Here is a 15,166-nt window from a genome sequence, read left to right on the forward strand (position 1 = left end):
ATTAAATATTCATACACCTCAAGCCTGGAATCCCATTATGCATCAGTTTCCCATCCTATAAAACAAGCAAACTATAAAACAAGCAAACTATAAAACAAGCAAACTGCTGCTGTGGCTGGAAATAACACAATTTCCCCGTATTCATTAACATTATCTGATTGCAGTATGGAGGTCGGCCAGGACCCTCATCGGCCCCAGAGGCACTTCCAGGAATGCCTTGGAAGAACCAGTCCGGCTGCTGCGGTACTGACGGAGTCCCGGGAGCCTTTGGGAGACTCCACGGGGTCCCCAAAGGGGAACAGGCATGAACAAAAAATGGTTCCATTTCATTTACTTAAATGACGAAAAATGAAGACAAATGGAGTCATTTTTTTCTATTGCTGGGAGGTTCTAAAGTCCCACAGATCATATGCTACATTTTTCTCCCAGACTTTTCCAAAGCTATGCTGTTATACTCATAGAAAGCACAGGTAAGTCTTCAAACTGAGCCTAGTGTACATTTCACATTTACGCTGGTCTGAGGCTCATGTTTTAAAGAAAATCTGACAGATGATAATGAGAGTGTAGGTGCAGCCTTACTCACATTATTATATAAACTATGAAATTTAAATGTGTCTGAATAAAAAAATTAGGTTTGACCTTTTTCATGTTCTTCAGTGTTGAAAGAGCCTCATTATTCTACACAGGCGGCCATTTTGAATACTTGACAGAACCTCTTCCTCAAGACAAAGTAAAAAATGCAAAATGGTAAAATTATGCTGCAGGCTGATGATAATGTCAGAGGGTTATGTTTATGACTTCAGTTCACACTATGTCCATGTAAAATCACCTTAGCGCTTAGAAATTCAACTGATTAGCACAAGCTAATGCTAGCAATGTTTACCATTCACACTTAGACCAAAGAACTCGTCAAAAATTATAGAGTTTGAGTTTGGCTATCCAAACTTACTGACATTAGGAAGTTGTTTTTTTTTATCTGATTCATTTTGATGCTAGGTAGAATTAAAATAAAAATAGTTAATTTTTAAAAGACTGTCTTATCCTCAGTTAGTATTTTGCTGCTGATAAAATCTCAAGATAAGTCAGTTTAATCTGTTTTTTTTTTTGTTTTGTTTAAAACCCAACACCTTATTGGCTCAAAGCCAAAGCCCAACTATGTTGTGTTAAAGTAACCTAGAACTGAATTTGTCCACATTTAACTAACAAAATATCCAATTTAAGGTGTTTTTAAGACTACAGTTACAATGGAATACATTAAAAATCTAATAAACCAAACCAAAAACGTTGATATATACGTTCAAATTTACATTTACGTGTACATTTCTGGGAATATGGTTAATTTCTGAGCTTTCACGCATTTACTGATGTCATATCTCAAGAAAATGTATCGTTCCATGATAAATATAAACCAAATATTGTCCCATTGGAAGCCCAGGAATGTTGAAAAATATTTAAATCTTAAAATCTCTTCTTGCACTAGCATTTTTTCAAAGTGAAAATGTACAACAAAAATCTGTATCTAATTTCAGTCCAATTACTCATTGGAGGAAACGTAATGTATATTAGGAAAATACGTGTGTTTTAATGCTGGCTCCTCAAACAATCTATTTAATATAAATGTAGCCTAACTAAAATATAAGTTTATGCTCTACTTCTTATTATTAGTTAGAGTTTAGGGAATTTTAGTAGTCAGTGTCTTTCTCCTTGTCTGTGCTTTAAATATAACATATTTCATCTAAAAGTCTACAAGAGAACCATATACAAGAAGTTCTTGTGAAATTATTTCAACCACAGACAGCAAAATGATGTCTGCTAGATATCATATTTGTGTATTATGTTGAGTAAAACTGGGTACTTTTTTTGTTGAAACATCAATATGTGACTTCTTAAGGACATCATCTTGAATGGGGTTTTCTATTTTTCTTTCGCATCACCATATTAATATAACCACAGGAGTCAAAATAACGCAGAAACAACGACATCTGCAGATAACAGTTCGCCTTAAACTGCAGGGTCAACCCAATCAAAACCACTAGACACTATTAGACTGAAACAATGAATGCGACCACGCAGTCTCTCGGCATCTAGCAGGGAGACGTGCAGCTTCGGCTGTCATGTTCTGCACTGCAACATCGCAGGAATACACAGAGGCCAGGTGAGCCTCCCTGAAGTCTACTCACTCAGAGCGCCTTCCGCTCCATCACATCACAGAGAGGAGTCCCGCTTCCGAGTCTCCGCGGCGGCTCTTCACTCAGCTTCACACCGGGCTCCGGGGAAACCAAACCGGGAACCGGACGAGCAGAAAAGCCCCGCACTGTGCGCTCATTCCTGTTCTGTGCGTTAGAAAAGTAGAAGAAGAAAAAAATACCTTTCACTGTTTTCTAAATATTTACCGGAGGATTCTGGCTGCGCGACCTGCTTCCTTTGCGGGATTCTCCTTGGGAACTGTGCTGCCTTCAGGAACTGCTCGTAAAACGTGAATTCCCCGAGTTAAATGAATGGAATTTCGTCTTCACTTTCCTCTCAAAGTTCAGTGGTCGTGAAGGGATTATAACAATTTGAACTGCTTTGGTTAGAACTCGTTGAAGCATTAAAACACAATAAAAAATACTACAGAGTTTAAGAGGAAATATGGAAAAGAAGAAAACTAAACAAAAACACAATCTAAAGAATCATTTTTATATTCAACGTTTTTAAAACTGCACAGTGGATGTGAATTATTATTATTATTATTACACTTAGCGTTAAATCTATAGCTTTTGTAATGCTTTGAAGCGGAAATCCAGGTTATAGATCAGTTTTAGTCTGATTGTGCGAGACGCACACTTACACTTTGGTAAGTGAATGCAGCACAACCGTAACGCAAGGCTCTAACCCCGCTCCTGATTGGTCATGATGGGAAAGAAGCAGCCACTCACCCCCATATGCCCCTCTCCCTCATCCCCCTTTCCACTCAGATCAGCAGTCTGATGAATACCTTCTCCTGGAGGATGCAATTAGAGACCAAATTCAAAGATTCAAAGAAGAGAGGCTGATTCAATTCAGTTTCACATAATGTTTACATCACTGTGAAGAAAAGCGTTTGGAACGGATGGAAACATGGATTCAGACAGAAAACACTGAGGGAGAACGTCCGTCAAACAGTTTCTGAGCTTTACCTCAAGCACATTTAGGTTATGCCGCAGGACAATAATTCAGAACACACCAGCAAGCAAATGAATGAGGGGTTTAAAATAACAAAACAAAGTTTTTACATGGCCTAGTCAAAGTTGAGACTTAAATTCATTTGAGAGATCTTGGCAGGATCTTAATCCGGAAGTTCAAGCTTTAAAATCAGCTGAATTAACACGAGTCTGCAAAGCAGCATGGGCCAAAAATGTATCCACATGAGATAAAACACTTATTACCATTTACTTAACAAATGATTGATGGCTGTTATTTTTGCAAATGTTGTGTGACCAGTTATTAATTTAACTAATTCGTTTTTCACATAGGGTCCAGGTTGGCTTAGACAAGTTTTATCCTGATAAATAAAATGCAGTTTGAAAACTGCATGTTCAATTTTCTCAGGTTATCTTTGTCTGATATCAAACTTTGATTGATAACCTGGAACATTTAAGTGTAACAAAAAAAGCAAAAACTGAAGAAATCTGTCAGGGGCCACATACATGTTCACACTCTTTAAGTGTAAATGACTTGATGATTGAAACACATATTTAGGTTAGAAGTGTTTTCAGTGTCAGAGCTCTAAATTGGAGATGCGGAGAAAACTCCAAAAAATAACACGTGACATGAACTGATCATTTCAGAAAACTTGCAGGTACTTGGCATGCGACCTTTTATAAACACTGGATTTCAGCTGGACTTCATAATCTGGGTGCACATGTGGAAATCTTTGGAATATGAATTAGTCCATATATCTTGCATGAAATGATTTAATCTGCATGTCTTCTGGAAAAAAAAAGAAGCAAAAAGCAGAGAAGTGCTGTTATTATTCATCGTGACTTATTTATTTTCAAGGATATGTACTTCAAACTCATAACATCTGGGCTATTATAACCCAAGTATAAGTGGGTGTTACACACTTTTAAAAAATTTTTTGCAAGGCCTGAATTTCTCTTTAGGATTGTGTGAACGTACCCAGCATTGAACTTGTATCAAAGTATGCTTTTTTTGTTGCAGAATATGATGTGGAAGTTTGTACCATTTTGCAGCATCAACTGCAAACCAGCTGCATTAATGAGCTTTAATCACAGGTCAAAGGCTCCCCCAACCCCTGCAGACAGGTGTTTTCATTTCACTCAGCAATGCCTCCGAGTTACAACAGGGGGACTGCCCTGCTGTGGCTCGAGGATACAGTTGCTCAGAAACCATAAATCTCTCCTCCCACAGTCCAGGGGCAACCCCCTGAAGTAACTGATATCACAGGAGGACAGTCGGTGTTTACCTCCAGCCATGGAAACGGACCCACGCTGGCATCTTTTCACATGGGATTCAGACACAGTGAAACAGGATTCTTGGCCTATTGTCAACCTCCCCGGTCAATTTTCAAAGCTCTGTAATCTTTAAAGGATTTTGATCACAAAAGGAGAAGCGGATGAAAGTCGCGAAGATTGTCAAAATTAATCTTCTTCCTCTTCTGAGTCCACATGCGGTGGTGCTCCTTCAAACACACACGTTTCAAAATCATTTTTCAGCTGGCATCACTACTTATTTTCCCACCTAATATCTTCCGCTTACGCCCACCTCGGTGAGTAGTGCTAACCAGGAAGAAGACAGCAGGATGGGGAACAAGTTGGCGATAATCTGTACATGTAATCTTCACATTCCAGTTGCCCTGGATGCTGATCCTTTAATGTTTGAAGGCAGCAACGCATATGGCCTCTACAAATTTCAGGCAAAGCAGGATTTAAGACTTAGGATGCATTAACACTTTAAAGTAAGGAAAATACATTATCTTTACTGCCTCAAGGTTGATGAGGCTCTAACCCCCCGAAGACAGCAACACTTGAAAATGCAATCAGCGGGTTAAAGCTCTAGTGGCTCTTTAGATGAACGCCTCCAGAAGACGCTCAGTGAATCTGAGCTGTTCAGTCAACTCATGCTACAAAACTGAGGTTCCCACTTTTTTTCCTCTCTAGGGTTATGGCTATATTTTAATAATTTCTTGATCCTACAGGTCTGACAGTAATCTAGCTGATCTGTGGCCTGTGAAACTAAACAAAAACACACTTAACCGCAATTTATTCACAGTGTAACAAGGAAGGTAATTCCATTTCTATACAGGGCTAAACCTGGGGAGCTACTGTGCACCAATACATATAAAGAGATTAAAATAGATTTCTGCTTTCTTATTCAGCTTCTATTTTGTATTTTTTTAATAAACAGCATGGACATAGCATACAATAATCATTTTCAATATTTAAAAAATACATCTTAACAATTGTTGACATTTACAGACTCACTTAGGTATTGAGAGATGTCAAGACACATGTTCAGTAGCCATTAACAATAAACATATCAATGTTTTTTGGGGGCTTTGTTTTGTTTGTTTTTGGTAAAAACTGAAACTGGATAATTTCCTGAGAAACAAAAATTACCATATCTAGGAATACTTTCTTAATTTCATCACTACTTATATCTTCAAGTCTTTTTAATAACTTTGAAAATATTTATAAATTCAGGCAAATTTGTTTGTCTGTATGTACCACATGTCTTGATAAAAAGATTGGACACAAAAACATGACGAACAGTTTAATTGAAACGTCATATTTTAGATGACAGGTGTTTAACCAATGACAAAAACGTACCAAAAACGCTCTAACCAATCATAATGAAGTAGATGTCAAAAGAGGCTGGACTTAACGGTGTCTCTAGCCGTACCTGGTTATCGCATAAAAAAGCCCAGAGGAAACTAAAGTTTACTGCCAATGAAACTCACAGAATGAATGGGACCGCTTATTCCAACTTTGACAACCAGGAACATGTTTTGAAACTAGGAGAGACGTTTGAGAAACACCCTAAAAGTGCCTTTCACACGGTCCGATGTAAGTGGCGTTTGGACTCAGTAGGTGACGTCTGCCGTTTACTTTGGCTAGCAAGCAGCACGTTAGTTAGCCTGTAAGCTACACATCCGGAGTTTGTTCTTGGCTTGGACGGTTGGTAGAACAGCCTTCCTGGTGATTTATTGCAGTCGAACGGCTTCCCCTGTCTTCTTGAAAAACGATAACCGTTTCAGACTTGTGTGTCATTTAGCTTTTAGCTATTAAAAACTACTACTGTTTCACGCTGTCGAAATGGAAGCTAATGTTAGCGCTGCCTGAGACTGTACTCTACCACCACCTTGTGGTAGAGACTCTCTACTACACCATTTGTGGTCGCTCTCATTTTAAACAAACTTTAAAATAACCATCGCTATAAATGTCTTCCTGTTACAATTGTTCAACTAAATATTCTCATTTCCACCCACAGATGATTTCAAACCAGCTTCTATTGATACAACATGCGAAGGAGAGCTTGAAGTGGGCAAAGGAGAGCAAGTCACTATTACTTTACCGAATTTAGAGGTTAGAAATTACAAAAAGGAGTTTGGCTTGGTCAAAGTTTCAGTTCAAAATTGGGGAAAAAAATTATTGTAAAATTATTTTCATGTTATAATTAGTAGAAGAAGTAGATTATTTAACTAGTTGAAAACAATTTCTTGGAGTTATTTTTTTTATTCTTTGGTTATTTATTTATTTCCCTCTTGACCTGTAAGGGTTCAAGTGCTCCAGTCACAGTGTTCAAGGGATCTAAGAGACCGTACATGAAGGAGTGCATCCTCATTGTGAACCATGACACAGGAGAGTACAGGCTCGAAAAACTCAACAGCAATATAGCTGTCAAAAAAACAAGGTGAGCTAACATAGCTGTGTGTATGTTTAACAACCAGAGCCTTTCTGCTACCACAATTCTTTTTAGAATTTTTGTCTTTCTTCACCTGGCTTTCCAGAGCTGAAGGCAGCAGTAAAATTCACTCTCGGCTAGAGCAGCAAACAAGCCGTCTGAGCCAGCAGATGAAGGGAAACGGCAACAACAAGACCTCGGCCAGCTCCAAGAGCTCTCCTCCCAAGGAGAAAATATCTCCAGCGTCTCCAATGGATGACATTGAAAGAGGTGGGGTGTCAAACTACTTAAGTGAAAAGTCCACATGCAGAGGAGAATGTTGTCAAGTCTCCTGGATCTTATTTCCCTCTTTAACTGGCGTCGTGTTTCTGCAGAACTGATGGCGGAAGCGCGCGTCATGGATCAGATGAGCAGCAGCGGCAGCTCCTCGGACTCCAACAGCTCGTCGTCTTCGAGCAGCGAAGACAGCTCCAGCAGCAGCGACTCAGACGATGAGCGTAACCCTGCGCCGCCGCCTCCCGCCCCGACCAACCAGAGCATGCCTGTGATAAGCACCGGCAACAATCACGTGACCAGTCTTCACCAAGAGAGCGGAGGAGGCCTCATTATGAACACGCTCAGTAAGTCGCACTGACCACTTCTGAAATTGACCTCCTTTGTGTTTTTGTTGTTGTTTCCAATCGGAGCAGTGCAGTTCGGTTGTGCAATAATTGGACTTTATTATATTTATCTTTAGAATGCCACTATGTGGCTCTATTTATCCATTTGCTTTTTTTTTTTTTTTTTTTTCCCCCTCCAGGGGGTCTTTTTGTGGGCTCTAGTGTCCCTTATACAACAGTAGGCTGATGGGAAGGGGGAAAGAGTGGGGGAAGACATGCGGCAAATGTCGTCGGGTCCGGGAATCGAACTCGCGACGGCCGCGTTGAGGACTCAAGGCCTCCAAACGTGGGTCGCGCTAACCCCTACGCCACCGCTGCACACCCATCTGTTTGCTATTTAATCTAAATTTTAAATGAGGGGCAAACAAAGGATTGTCATTGTCTTTCAAGAAAAATCTGGAGCATATAAGACTTTTTTTTTTTTTCTTCCACACTGGAGTTAAGAATCTGGTTCTTGCAAATATTTTCAGCAGCACCTTTGTACAATTACCATCTTTCTGCTAATTTTTGCATAATATTTTCTTTAGTGATCGACTACAGCAGCAGGGGAGGCTGAACTGCAATTAACAGCTATTTTAGTTATCGATCTATTTTGATGATTCATTGGATAGAATTGGCACATTCTGCAGTTTCTTTCTATTTTTTTACATTATTAAAATGATATTAAGTAGGGAAATAATTCAACCCATTTTCTAAACGAAGACTATAAGAATGTTATTGCTTGAAATGCAATAACATTCAAATAATTGATCAGTTGTACCAAAGGATGCATCTGGCTAATAAAATACTTTAAACAATCAACATGTGAGAACTTAACATCAGTACAGTGTAGGGCAACTTGTTTTTGATTAACCAATCAAAAGTTGGATAGCAAAGGCATTTAGTTGGACGATTCTAGGTAGAAAAGGCAGAACAAGTTTAGTTTTTTTTTTCTTCTTTTAATCAGAAGTTCAAATTAGATATTTTTTTCCTATACAGTTTTGGCTTTCTTTCTGCTCTGCCTGTGTTCTTTCTCCAAATGGCCACTTTCCAGCCTTTGCTCCAGTTAATGATTAATCAATCGCTAAATTAGTTGAGGATTATTTCAATAATCGATTAATCAGATTAATCGTTTCAGCCCTACTTCAGTTGGGCTCCACCATAAACCACATTAACCTCTCGTGTGCTTTAGTGCCTCACTGAGCCCCCAGCTAAACAACATTTTCCTGCATTAATTCAAACCAGTAGTAGAACGGAGCATTGCGTTTTTTTTCCCCCCATCCGTCTGCTTCACAGGGAAAGTACCTCCAACCAGCGCTGTTGTTCGCCTCGTCGGTTAAAAAGCGCCTCCCATGTTTTTCCTCGATGTACTCGGGATGTTAACAGAGCTTAAAACTTCCAGCTTCCGCTTTTTGTTTGGTTTGGTGAGCAGCTGCAGGGAACGGCTGCAACACTTCACTGTCTAAGAACAAACTGCACCAAAGAGCTTCCAGGAACACTGTGGTTAAATGTTAGCAGTGCTTTAATCTGCAGAACGCAGCGCTACTTTCCAGTCCGGGGACGTCGATGATGAAACATTAAAATTGCGCAGCGTGTGCAGAGTTATATTTCACGTTTTATTGCTGTGAAGTGAAGTTTACGAGCTTGTTGACAAATTGTTGTGTGAATTAAACCTCAGGTAAGAAAATGTGTCTAACATGTAGCTGGGTTATAAACGACACTGACGGATTCTGTCAAGCAGCCAAGCAGTGCATTCTAGGATTGGTAGTTCTAGCAGGAAAAATAAGGCTGGATGTTTATGTTTTCTCTCTCTCTCCAGAGAACGACCTCCAGCTGAGTGAATCAGGCAGTGAGAGCGACTGAAGCTGAAGTCCAACCCGTCTGTTTTTGTGCCTCCTGTGAAGTGTGACTGTCATTTACATATCCACTGTTCTGTCAGACATCTGCCAACAAACATAACATTTCATCTCGCTCTGCTCATGTGAAAGTTTGTGTGACACCTCTTTTCACCGCGACCTGGTGCTGGAAATCAATTTTTGTATTAATTTTTATTTTTGTATATATTTCACTCGATGCCTTAACCCCCAGGGTTAAACTGATCAAGGAAACAGAAGGGGCATAATTTGAGAAGCGATTGTGAAACAAGGACCGATGTGGTGTCATCTTTAAACCACCGGCTACACTTCTGCATTTCAGCCCAACAATATTACCTACCACTGTTGTGCCTTATGCTTCACACCATCTATTTGTGTTGCATGACTAGAACTGTTGATTTTTAATTATTTTATTTTTTTTGTATCTTCAGATATTGTACTTTGCTACTGCCTTAAAGCGCACTCAGTGGACTTAAGCGGTTTTGTCGCTTTAAACCTGCAATACTTGAACCTAGTTATTTATCTTAATTTTCCTTTCTTCTTTTTGACTGGAAATGAGTTTATTTTATGTTTAGTTTCTTACCCAAGAAACTGGAAGTGTAAGTTACAAGCTGTGCTGCAGTCAGAGGTTTATTCTTCACCAGAGTGAGTCTTAAAGAGCTTTATGTGCTTCATTTCCTTGGGATGTTCTTCGGGATTTCCTGCCTTTTCTTTTCCTTTTTTTTTTTTGAATCCTTTGTCACGGCTGAGTTTTCTCGACAAACAGGAATCTGGAAAGTCTTTGGCATCGGAACCATCTGAACACAGTGAGAGGTTGAAGCAGATGTCTTTTGAAATGGAAAAGTGAAATGTATATGTAGCATAAAGATCTTTATCAATATTAAAGATTTTAATTGTTTCTCGAGTGTCTTTTCTATTTGTGCTACTAATAACTGTCCAGACAGAACTTATTGTTTATCTGTGTGAGGGTTGTAGGCATGACTAAAAGTATACCAAGGTTTTACCTCACACCTCTCCTGCTTTTTGACATCCAACGATCGGGGGATAAAACAAAATGCAGCATAGAAAAAGTTTGATTTTCAGTTTCTTTCTAAAGGGCAAAAATAAAAAGCTTATTTTGCTCAGTTATTTTGGTTTATGACTTGCTGAATGAACGCAAACCAATTTTGGGATCAGAAAACGCTTTTTCTTTACATGATTTTATGTATTTTTTAAATGTAGGCTGTGGTACTGAAACAATTTAGAATCTTAAAGCAGTTTAAGGAAATGATCTTCAAGAACTGCTTTAGAAAAAAATCAGCATTTAGCGTAGGATACGTTTTCATTTGGCATGATTTAGATTTTGAAAGAGAGCTGAAGGAGGATTTGCCCGAGGTCAAAGTTCGCCTATTCGCCATGGAACATCAAGGTGCCATAACTTCCACAGACAAGGTCAGAGCTGCATCAGACTTTCCATGTCTCATTAAAGACCAGCACTGATCACATTCACATGGTCAATTGGTGACATCACCTAAGCCCCGCCCCTTTCCAACAGAAAGTCACCTGTTTTTTCTGCTGGATGTTTTCAATGGGTTTAATCCTGTGCCAACTGGCATAAAATGACATGATGGAGTCTGTCAAAGCTGGCTGCTGGGTAAACCGTGTGGGCGTGGCAGAACGGCGAATTTCACTCCCTCGCCGTTTGTGTACGATCGTCTCTAAATAACACATGCATCATCCAATTTACGCTCAACTTGCTATGATTGACTCTTGCGAATCTCTAAGGAGCCCAATAGCATTACATTGTAATTTGACTCAACTGCGCCCCCTAGGTCAATCCATCAGCTATATCTCCTCACTACATCAGCCGACCTGCACCAGATTTTGGGTGCCTCGTCAGATAGCGCTGCAGAACGCAAGAGCTATGCAAGTGGCACGAGGCAGCACTTCCGCCCTCGCGAGGGCTGTTCGAGGCTGCTTGCGCGGTAACATATGGTAACACACACATATATATATACAGGTCCTTCTCAAAATATTAGCATATTGTGATAAAGTTCTTTTTTTTCCCATAATGTAATGACAAAAATTGAACATTCAAATATTTTAGATTCATTGCACACTAACTGAAATATTTCAGGTCTTTTATTGTCTTAATAACGAGGATTTTGGCATACAGCTCATGAAAACCCAAAATTCCTATCTCACAAAATTAGCATATTTCATCCGACCAATAAAAGAAAAGTGTTTTAAATACAAAAAATGTCAACCTTCAAATAATTATGTACAATTATGCACTCAATACTTGGTCGGGAATCCTTTTGCAGAAATGACTGCTTCAATGCGGCGTGGCATGGAGGCAATCAGCCTGTGGCACTGCTGAGGTGTTATGGAGGCCCAGGATGCTTCGATAGCGTCCTTTAGCTCATCCAGAGTGTTGGGTTTTGTGTCTCTCAACTTTCTCTTCACAATATCCCACAGATTCTCTATGGGGTTCAGGTCAGGAGAGTTGGCAGGCAAGTTGAGCACAGTGATACCATGGTCAGTAAACCATTTACCAGTGGTTTTGGCACTGTGAGCAGGTGCCAGGTTGTGCTGAAAAATTTAATCTTCATCTCCATAAAGCTTTTCAGCAGATGGAAGCATGAAGTGCTCCAATATCTCCTGATAGCTAGCTGCATTGACCCTGCCCTTGATAAAACACAGTGGACCAACACCAGCAGCTGACATGGCACCCCAGACCATCACTGACTGTGGGTACTTGACACTGGACTTCTGGCATTTTGGCATTTCCTTCTCCCCAGTCTTCCTCCAGACTCTGGCACCTTGATTTCCGAATGACATGCAAAATTTGCTTTCATCCGAAAAAAATACTTTGGACCACTGACAACAGTCCAGTGCTGCTTCTCTGTAGCCCAGGTCAGGCGCCTCTGCCGCTGTTTCTGGTTCAAAGTGGCTTGACCTGGGAAATGCGGCACCTGTAGCCCATTTCCTGCACACGCCTGTGCACGGTGGCTCTGGATGCTTCTACTCCAGACTCAGTCCACTGCTTCCACAGGTCCCCCAGGGTCTGGAATCGGCCCTTCTCCACAATCTTCCTCAGGGTCCGGTCATCTCTTCTCGTTGTGCATCGTTTTCTGCCACACTTTTTCCTTCCCACAGACTTCCCACTGAGGTGCCTTGATACAGCACTCTGGGAACAGCCTATTCGTTCAGAAATATCTTTCCTGTCATACCCTCTTGCTTGAGGGTGTCAGTGATGGCCTTCTGGACAGCAGTCAGGTCAGCAGTCTTACCAATGATTGGGGGTTTTGAGTGATGAACCAGGCTGGGAGTTTTAAAGGCCTCAGGAATCTTTTGCAGGTGTTTAGAGTTAATCTGTTGATTCAGATGATTAGGTTCATAGCTTGTTTAGAGACCCTTTTCATAATATGCAAATTTTGTGAGATAGGAATTTTGGGTTTTCATGAGCTGTATGCCAAAATCATCCGTATTAAGACAATAAAAGACCTGAAATATTTCCGTTAGTGTGCAATGAATCTAAAATATTTGAATGTTAAATTTTTATCATTGCATTATGGAAAATAATGAACTTTGTCACCATCCATCCATTTTCTTACACCCTTCTTCCCTAATGGGGTCAGGAGGGTTGCTGGTTCCTCTCCAGCTGCGTTCCGGGCGAGAGGCGGGGTTCACCCTGGACAGGTCGCCAGTCTGTCGCAGGGCAACACAAAGACAAACAAGACAAACAACCATTCACACACACACTCACACCTAGGGAGAATTTAGAGAGACCAATTAACCTGACAGTCATGTTTTTGGACTGTGGGAGGAAGCCGGAGAACCCAGAGAGAACCCACCATGCACAGGGAGAACATACAAACTCCATGCAGAAAGATCCCCGGGCCGGGAATCGAACCCAGGACCTTCTTGCTGCAAGGCAACAGCTCTACCAACTCTATATCTATCTATATATATATATATATATATATATATATATATATATATATACAAATCTGTATACCAGTTTGTTTTTCTAAATCTTTCTATGATTATATAATGTTAGGTTGTATTTCTGCCAATTGCATAGCTGCAGTACACTAGTGGTCTAATGTGTTGAATGTGCTGAGACGGATTCAACGCATTAGAAACCAATCAGAACCAAAAGGCAAACTTTTGGTTCTGATTCATTGTCTCATTCACACCTTAGGACAATTTAGAGAGATCAATTATTATTTTTTAGAAATTCTACCTGCTGCAGTTTTTATATATAGCAAAGTTTTAATTATGTGTATTTTGGTGCTTTTAACTCTGAAATTGATCTTATGTTTTCTCTATTGATTTTTGAGTTAGGAGTATTATTTACCTGTGTTTGTTTTGATTTCCTTGGCAAAACAAACCCAGGTTGTTGGCAAAACCTGGGTTTGGATAGTTACCTCGGTTAGTGCCACCTGGGTGTGGGCCGGCGTAAAGGCCGAGCTGGGCTTAGATGGGCCTTCAGGCCAACGCCAACATGAAGACCCTCCATGCAACCAGTGGAGGTTGGTCGCATGGACCTCCCCGGTTGATTGGAGGTCCGTCTTTCCTTGGTCTCCTTTGTTTGCAGGAGGACCTCTCGTTGGGTGGAGACTCTCAAATGTTTGTTTTCCAGAGAAAGTTTCAACTTCATCTTCAGGTCTGCAACCTGACCCTGCAAAGGTTTCACTGTTTCCTCCTGTTCTTTTATTTTCGACGCTTGCTCGGTATGACGTTTGAGCTGGACCTCCAATCAATCATTAAATTAAATAATATAGAAAACATTGTGCAAACATGAGGAATTACTGCAATGACAGGAAAGTTGGGGCTGACAGCTGAGTAGCACACACTCATTACTGGCGTGCAAGTCGAGGCACTTGTGTTTTAAATGTTTTTGCATAACGAGGTGTGGCTCCAGGAGTAAAACTCTGGCAGCTGCTGATCTCTGTCGCACTTTTTGACACAATCTAGGCATGTGGAATGTTCTGGTACATTTGTTGTGAAATCCTCTGCATGTTCAAACCTGTGGAGGTTTCAAGTTGCAAGCTGTGACCCTATATTTTAGCGGCATCGAATAAGTTTTATTGTTTTATCGAAGGAGACCAGCATGGTGTTAAAAAAGAAGTTTTGTTTTTTTTAAAGGATTTTACAGAGAACTCTTCTGTGGCATTCAAATTTCAAACTCCTCACAAAATAGTGAAAAAAATAAATAAAATTTGGCTATGCAAAGACTAATTTTGCAATAAATTTAGGCAGATTTTGAACCAGTCCTAACAGCTCATATTTTTTATATTTTGAGGAATCAGATAAATATCTACAGAATTGTGCTTCCAAAAAACTACTTACTCAATAACTGTATCAAAGTTCAAGTTTAACTTTCTCAACTATGTGCCATGCTATTATATTAAAATAACTTTATTACACAGAAAGAAGTAAACGTGAGCCACATGAAACAATGCGCTCTCATGCGTTTGTGGTTCTAGCAATATTAAGATTTTGTGTTGACATCCACTTAACCTAATCTTACCCAGAACTGCTATATTCTTAACCTTAAGTGTAACTCACACCACAGCTCCATCCCTAACCCATAAAATGGGGATTGAGTAGGAGAAAGTGGGTTAACTGAGGGAGGGAGACTAAATATGCTAAGGGAGCCAAACTAAGGCTCAAAAGGAACTACAAACCAAGAAAAAAAATAAACCTATCGAACACAGAACAGAATGCACAAAGAAACTCAACAAAAAAAACAACGAACTGGGACAGTAAAACCTAGAGAAC

At 40.0% G+C, this 15,166-nt stretch overlaps 2 protein-coding genes across 4 annotated transcripts in view; one reads left to right on the forward strand and one right to left on the reverse strand.

Annotated features, from left to right (window-relative positions):
* The window catches only part of si:dkey-91i10.2 (uncharacterized protein LOC555224 homolog), a 69,126-nt gene extending 66,683 nt beyond the window's left edge, over window positions 1–2,443 (reverse strand). The window contains exon 1 of one of the 3 annotated variants that reach the window (XM_044132791.1): window positions 2,394–2,443. The gene's annotated coding sequence lies outside the window, so the exon portion shown is untranslated. Of the gene's footprint in view, window positions 1–2,180 lie in introns of all 3 variants that reach the window. The other 2 variants (XM_044132790.1, XM_044132792.1) reach the window with 2 other exon arrangements.
* A 3,387-nt stretch (window positions 2,444–5,830) lies between these two features.
* On the forward strand, window positions 5,831–10,295 carry eaf2 (ELL associated factor 2). The gene is made up of 6 exons (XM_044132795.1): window positions 5,831–6,047; window positions 6,472–6,566; window positions 6,758–6,894; window positions 6,992–7,155; window positions 7,260–7,505; window positions 9,343–10,295. The coding sequence occupies exons 1-6, from the start codon at window positions 5,843–5,845 to the stop codon at window positions 9,384–9,386; spliced, it is 891 nt and encodes a 296-aa protein (XP_043988730.1). The 5' UTR covers window positions 5,831–5,842; the 3' UTR covers window positions 9,387–10,295.
* The last annotated feature ends 4,871 nt before the right edge of the window (window positions 10,296–15,166 follow it).

The sequence above is a fragment of the Gambusia affinis genome, linkage group LG11, assembly GCF_019740435.1.
Source record: "Gambusia affinis linkage group LG11, SWU_Gaff_1.0, whole genome shotgun sequence".
In the NCBI taxonomy this organism is placed as follows: Eukaryota; Metazoa; Chordata; class Actinopteri; order Cyprinodontiformes; family Poeciliidae; genus Gambusia; species Gambusia affinis.